Genomic DNA, 7,053 nt, shown 5'->3' with positions numbered 1-7,053 from the left:
CTCCCCTCCCCTCCCCTTCCCTTCCCTCCCCTCCCCTCCCCTTCCCTCTCTCCTCTCTCCTCTCTTTTCGTGAGACGGAGTCTCGCTCTGTCGCCGGGGCTGGAGTGCAGTGGCCGGATCTCAGCTCAATGCAAGCTCCGTCTCGTGGGTTTATGCCATTCTCCTGCCTCAGCCTCCCGAGCAGCTGGGACTACAGGCGCCCGCCACCTCGCCCGGCTAGTTTTTTTTTTTTTGTATTTTTAGTAGAGACGGGTTTCACCGTGTTAGCCAGGATGGTCTTGATCTTCTGACCTCGTGATCCGCCCGCCTCGGCCTCCCAAAGTGCTGGGATTACAGGCGTGATCCACCGCGCCCGGCTGTAGGCTTTCTTATTCAGGTATCACCAACACCTAGGGCAGTGCCTGGCATACAGTAGGTAATTAATGGAGTATTTGATGAGCGCATGAGACATGGTGTAGTGCCCATGGAAGTGGAGTCAGAAGGCCGCCTGCCGCTGCGGCAGAATTCCCGTGTGGCCTTCTCCCCCGGGGCCTCAGTTTCCCCTCGCAGTTCCGATCCTCTGGCCGGCGCTGGGGTGGAGCCGGCGGGGCCGCCGTGCCGCCCGTGGCCGCTAGGGACGCTGGTGCCCTCCCGTCCCGCCCACTTCCCGGCCGGTCCGCCCCCAGCTAGAGAAACCCCAGCCCGCGGTGTCCGATCCAGTTGCCCCGCGCCGGAGCCCCGTAGCGCGCCATGGCCTGCTACATCTACCAGCTGCCCTCCTGGGTGCTGGACGACCTGTGCCGCAACATGGACACGCTCAGCGAGTGGGACTGGATGGAGTTCGGTAAGTACGGCCCGGGGAGGGGAGGGGGCCAGGGCGACTGGTGCCCCCAGCGATCCCGCCAGCCGCCAAGCTCCCTCGGGCACCCGGGTTAAGCGGGTCCCGATCAGAGGGCGTGCGAGCTGAGCCTCCTGGACTGGGCCCGCCGCGGACCTTGGCCCGTCACCTGAAGGTGCCGCGTGGTCTCTGAGGACGTCTATCGGGAGCTCTGTGGCCGAGCTGGGGCCGCCGCCACTGCGCTCTGAGTCCAGAGAACGGTGGGTGCTGGGGCCCTCCTGTCACCGCTGCTGGCTCCGTGACGGCCCCGGGTGGACATCCAGCCCACAACGGCGTGCGAAATGCGAGCCTCGACCCCGTCCTGCAAACAGCGCGGGCAAGTGCGCGGGGGCTTGGCGACCGAGCTGCAGAGGGTCTCTCAGGGACCACGGTGCTGTCACTCCTTGGTGTGTGTGTGTGTGTGTGTGTGTGTGTGTTTAGTTTTAGTGTATATTAGAAGGATCTATTACTTAACATATATATATATATTGAAACGGAGTTTCGCTGTTGTCGCACAGGCTGGAGTGCAATGGCACGATCTCTGGCTCACTGCAACCTCTGCCTCTCGAGTTCAAGCGATTCTCCTTCCTCAGCCTCCCGAGTAGCTGAGATTACAGGCGCTCGCCACCACCCCAATTAATTTTTTGTATTTTTAGTAGAGACGGGGTTTCACCATGTTGGCCAAGCTGGTCTGGAACTCTTGATCTCAGGTGATCCACCTGCTTCTGCCTCCCAAAGTGCTGGGATTACAGACGTGAGCCACTGCGCCCAGCGTATTTATCATATTTGTGATTAAATGCACGTTACCATTGTAGTTTTAAAATCAAATATTTACTTTTAGTATACATTTTTGGATCACAGTATTTATGACTATAAACCTGTTTTGAGATCAGATGTGTCCTAATAGGTTCAGTGTGTATAATGTGGCCTAAGCACAGGCACTTACTTTCACTCTATCGAAAATTCTGTGGGAAGGCACTCAGACAACCTTCGTATTTTGTATTTGTTGGTGCCTGATGGATGACTGGCGGAGGGCCATGGCCTCTGCTGGGGGTTGCTTGCCTGTTGTCTCTGCTTTCCAAGTGGAGATCTGCATTCCAGACTCTTGCTGTATGACTTTGGGTCCGTTTCTTAACCTCTCTGAGCCTCAGCTTCTGAATCTGTATGTAAACTGGATATGATAATTATAGCTTCTTCATAAAGTTGTGAGGAATGAAAATATTGTATAAGAGCACCAACACCTAAGTGTTAAATATTCTTATAAGTCATAAGTTGTAATCTTTCTTTTTATTTTTTGAGACAGTCTCATTTTGTGGCCCAGGCTGGAATGCAGTGGCGTGATCTCGGCTCATTGCAGCTTCAGCCTCCTGGGTTCAAGTGATTCTCCTGCCTCAGCCTCCTGAGTAGCTGGGATTACAGGCAGCTGCCACCACACCCAGCTAATTTTTATGTTTTTAGTAGAGATGGGTTTCACCACGTTGTCCAGGCTGGTCTTGAACTCCTGACCTCAGGTGATTCGCCCGCCTTGGCCTCCCAAAGTGCTGGGATTACAGGTGTGAGCCACTGCGCCTGGTCCTGGCTTCATTACTTTGAATATCTCCTGGGCAGTGGACAAACTTTGCATGGGACTCCCTCTCATTTTTTCCACATTGGCCCAGCCCTCAGTTACAAATGTCAGAACAACTTCTGTTTCTAGGAAATTCAATTAGAAGGCACACCTATGAGTTAAAAAAAAAAAAAAAAAAAAAAAGCTTTATTGAGATATTCACATACCATACCATACACCTGTTTAAAGAGTACAATTTAGTGGCATTTAGTATATTCCCAGGGCTGTGTATCCATCTTCACAATCAATCTTAGAACATTTTAATCACCCCAAGAAGAAACTGTACCCCTTAACTGCCAACCCCCTCCTTCCATTTTCCCAAGTTTTAGACATTGCCTATTCTGGACATCTCATATAAATGGAACCATAATATATAGTGCTCTGTGACTGACTTGTTTCAGCTAGCATAAGGTTCATCCATGTTGTAGCATGCATCAGTACTTAGTTTCTTCTTATTATAGGATAATGTTCCATGGGATGGATATACTACATTTTATTCATTTATCAGTTGTTGGGCATTGGGTTCCTTTCACTTTTGGGCCATTATGAATAGTGCTGCTGTGAACACTCACGTACAAGGTTTTGTGCAGTGGTGCAAACGTAGCTCACCGCAGCCTCAACCTCCTGGGCTCAAGCGATCCTCCTGTCTCCTGAGTAGCTGGGACTAGAGGTGTGCACCGCCGTGCCCAGCTAACTTTTGTATTTTTTGTAGAGACGGGTTTCACCATGCTACCCAGGCTGATCCTGAACTCTGGAGCTCAAGCCATCTGCCCATCTCAGTTTCCCAAATTGCTGGGATTATAGGTGTGAGCCACCGCGCCTGGCTTTATGTTTAACTATTTGAGGAGCTACCAGATGTTTTCTAAAGTGGCTGAACCACCAGTGTATGTGGATGACCATTTCTCCATATCCTTGTCAACATGTGTTATTTTTTTCTTCTTTTCTTTTTCCTTTTTGAGACGGAGTCTCGCTCTGTTGCCCAGGCTGGAGTGCAGTGGCATGATCTTGGCTCACTGCAACCTTAGCCTCCTGGGTTGAAGTGATTCTCGTGCCTCAGCCTCCCAAGCAGCTGGGATTACAGGTGTAAGCCACCATGCCTGACTAATTTTTGTATCTTTAGTAGCGATGGGGTTTCACCATGTTGGCCAGGCCAGTCTTGAACTCCTAACCTCAGGTGATCTTCCCGCCTCGGCCACCCAAGGTGTTGGGATTACAGGTGTGAACCACTGCACCTGGCTGGTGAAGTGGCATCTTACTGTGGTTTGATTTGCATTTCCCTAATGACTAATGCTGTGGAGCATCTTTTCCTGTGCTTATTGGCCATTTGCACATCTTGTTTGGCGAATACCTCTGCGAGGCTTCCCACTGGGGTGGATATGATCTGAACGCTTCGCCAGGCCTGTCTGCTCTGACACATCTGCCCAGTGCTGGCCTCTCTGACCTCCTCATCTTCCACACCCACTGTCACTCCCCTGCTCCAGCCACACTGATCTCCCTGGGCCAGACACAGGGTCTTCTCATGTGCTGTTCCCTCCGCCTGGGACATTCTTCCCCCTGTGTTACCTGGGGCTAGATTTCTAGTCTATTAGTTTCCTCTTGCTGCAGTTACAGATTACCACAAAGTTGGTGGCCTATAACACCTCAAGTTTATTATCAGCATTCTGGAGGTCAGAAGTCCTAACTCAGGGCTGCTCTAGGGGTTTCCTTGCCTTGACCGGCTTCCTGAGGCCTGCAGCATCCTGTGGCTTGTGGCCCCTTCCTCCATCGTCAAAGCCACTGGTGTATATCATCAGATCTGTCTCTGTGACCTCTGCTTCTACCGTCACCTCTTCTCTGAATCTGACATTCTGGCCTCCCCCTTACAGGGACCCTGGTAATTACCTTGGCCAGACCCAGATAATCCAGGATAATCTCAGCTTAGAATCCTTAATTTAATCAAATCTGCAAAGTCCTTTTTGTCACGTAAGATACCATATTCACAGGTCTCGGGGCTTAGGATGTGGATGCTTTCCAAGGGTATTATTCTGTCTGTCATAGTCCTTCAGGTAAGCTCCCCTGGCACCTTCTTTGAAATCGAGAGGCCTTTCCTGCCCCTGTTCCTCTCTAGCCCATCACCGTGTTTCATTTCCCTCATTCCACTTCATGTTCTTTGATGTCCCCTCGTTCATTAAGTGTTTCCGCCTGTCTCTTCTTATGGAGTGGAAGCACAGTGTGGGCAGGGGCCTTATCTGTCTAGTTTTTCACTCCTGTATTCCCAGAGCCTGGGCAGTGCCTAGCTAGAGGGCAGGTGCCAGAGTGAATGATGAGCTGCCAGGCCTTGGTGTGGTGAGGATGTGGACTGCCCCCTATTACCCATTGGAGCTGGCCTGGAGCCTTGGGTCAGCCCCCTTCCCACACTGGATCACAGCCAGCCGTGCCCCCAGCCCACTGCTCCTCGCCTAGTACCAGCGCTCTGGTTCCCTCTTCAGCCAAATGAACCAGTGACTGTGATCGTCCCTTCAGTCCTAAAAATTCTTGGCTTCCTGTGGGTCATTTTAGAAAGAAGACAGTCCCTCGGAGCTGATGGTGGCACTGGGAGAGTGTAGTGAGAACACTAAAGTGATTCAGAAGATCCCGCAGCCATAGACAGACACGCTCTTTTGGACCCAACACTTGGTAGATAATCTGGCCACCCCTGGTTCTTGTCTCTGTGATGGCAGCTCCCTCTGTTGGGCTTTGCCTGACCCTGTGTAAGATGGATTTCCTACAGCTTCAGCCCCGGGTGTGTGCAGAGGGGCTCCACGCAGGGTCTCTTTTTTTTTTTTTTTTTTGAGACGGAGTCTCGCTGTGTCTCCCAGGCTGGAGTGCAGTGGCATGATCTCGGCTCACTGCAAGCTCCGCCTCCCGGGTTCACGCCATTCTCCCGCCTCAGCCTCCCAAGTAGCTGAGACTACAGGCGCCCGCCACCACGCCCGGCTAGTTTTTTGTATTTTTAGTAGAGACGGGGTTTCACCATGTTAGCCAGGATAGTCTCGATCTCCTGACCTCGTGATCCACCCGCCTCGGCCTCCCAAAGTGCTGGGATTACAGGCTTGAGCCACCGCGCCCGGCCGACGCAGGGTCTCTTATGTGACCGCTCCCTGTCTCATTCACTCATGAGTGTGCCAGCCTTTGTACACAGCCCTGCTTTGCCCCTGCCTGGCTGTGTGACGTCAGGCGGTGACTGTCTCTCTCCGAGCCTTTAGTTTCCTCATCCATGAAGTACCCTCACAGAGTTGCTGAGAGGCTGAGGAGACTTAGCTGGTTGTAAAGGGTCAAGTTAGGGCTTTCCTCATCCCCTACCCAGGGAGGGGTGTGGGCATTTGATTCTAAGATGGGTCATTTCAGAAGGCTGTGCTATCCCTGCTCTGGAGGACTTTGAAGATAGGCAAGGTTTTCTTTCTTTTTTTTTTTTTTTTTGAGACGGAGTCTCACTCTGTCGCCCAGGCTGGAGTGCAGTGGCCGGATCTCAGCTCACTGCAAGCTCCGCCTCCCGGGTTCACGCCATTCTTCTGCCTCAGCCTCCCGAGTAGCTGGGACTACAGGCGCCCGCCGCCTCGCCCGGCTAGTTTTTTTGAATTTTTTAGTAGAGACAGGGTTTCACCGGGTTAGCCAGGATGGTCTCGATCTCCTGACCTCATGATCCGCCCGTCTCGGCCTCCCAAAGTGCTGGGATTACAGGCTTGAGCCACCGTGCCCGGCCGAAGATAGGCAAGGTTTTCTACTGCCTCGGGTGAACTCCTGCAGGATTCAGGCACTCAAGAGTGATAGTCCCAGCACTGTTAACCATCAGGGATAAAAACATTTTCAGGCCAGGTGCAATGGCTTACACCTCTAATTTCAACACTTTGGGAGGCCAAGTTGGGAAAATTTCTTGAAGCCAAGAATTTGAGACCAGCCTCGTGATCCGCCCGCCTTGGCCTCCCAAAGTGCTTGGATTACAGGTGTGAGCCACCGTGCCCAGCCTTTTTTTTTTTTTTTTTGAGATGGAGTCTGGCTCTGTTGCCCAGGCTGGAGTCCAATGACATGATCTCGGCTCATTGCAAACTCCATCTTCTGGGTTCAACTGATTCTCCTGCCTCAGCCTCCAGAGTAGCTAGGACTACAGGCGCATGCCACCATGCTCTGCTAATTTTTGCATTTTTAGTAGAGATGGGCTGGGCGCGGTGGCTCACGGCTATGATCCCAGCACTTTGGGAGGCCAAGGTGGCCAGATCACGAGGTCGGGAGTTCGAAACCAGCCTGACCAACATGGTGAAACTCTGTCTCTACTAAAAATGCAAAAATTGGCCGGGTGCGGTGGCTCATGCCTGTAATCCTAGCACTTTGGGAGGCTGAGCGGGTGGATCACGAGGTCAGGAGATTGAGACCATCCTGGGTAACACGGTGAAACCCCGTCTCTACTAAAAATACAAAAAATTAGCTGGGCGTGGTGGCGGGTGCCTGTAGTCCCAGCTACTTGGGAGGCTGAGGCAAGAGAATGGCATGAACCCGGGAGGCAGAGCTTGCAGTGAGTGGAGATCATGCCACTGCACTCCAGCCTGGGCGACAGAGCGAGACTTGGTCTCAAAAA

The 7,053-nt window shown here is 52.4% G+C and overlaps 1 protein-coding gene across 1 annotated transcript in view; it reads left to right on the top strand.

Annotated features, from left to right (window-relative positions):
• Positions 1-643: 643 nt before the first annotated feature.
• IRAK2 (interleukin 1 receptor associated kinase 2) overlaps positions 644-7,053 on the top strand; it is an 80,024-nt gene continuing 73,614 nt past the window's right edge. Inside the window, exon 1 of the mRNA XM_025376471.1 lies at positions 644-823. Coding sequence (XP_025232256.1) covers positions 730-823 — 94 coding nt within the window. The 5' untranslated portion in view covers positions 644-729. The remainder of the gene's footprint in view (positions 824-7,053) is intronic.

Source organism: Theropithecus gelada, chromosome 2 (genome assembly GCF_003255815.1).
Source record: "Theropithecus gelada isolate Dixy chromosome 2, Tgel_1.0, whole genome shotgun sequence".
In the NCBI taxonomy this organism is placed as follows: Eukaryota; Metazoa; Chordata; class Mammalia; order Primates; family Cercopithecidae; genus Theropithecus; species Theropithecus gelada.
Note: the sequence above shows the minus strand (reverse complement) of the source record. Positions and strands in the feature narration are given on the sequence as shown.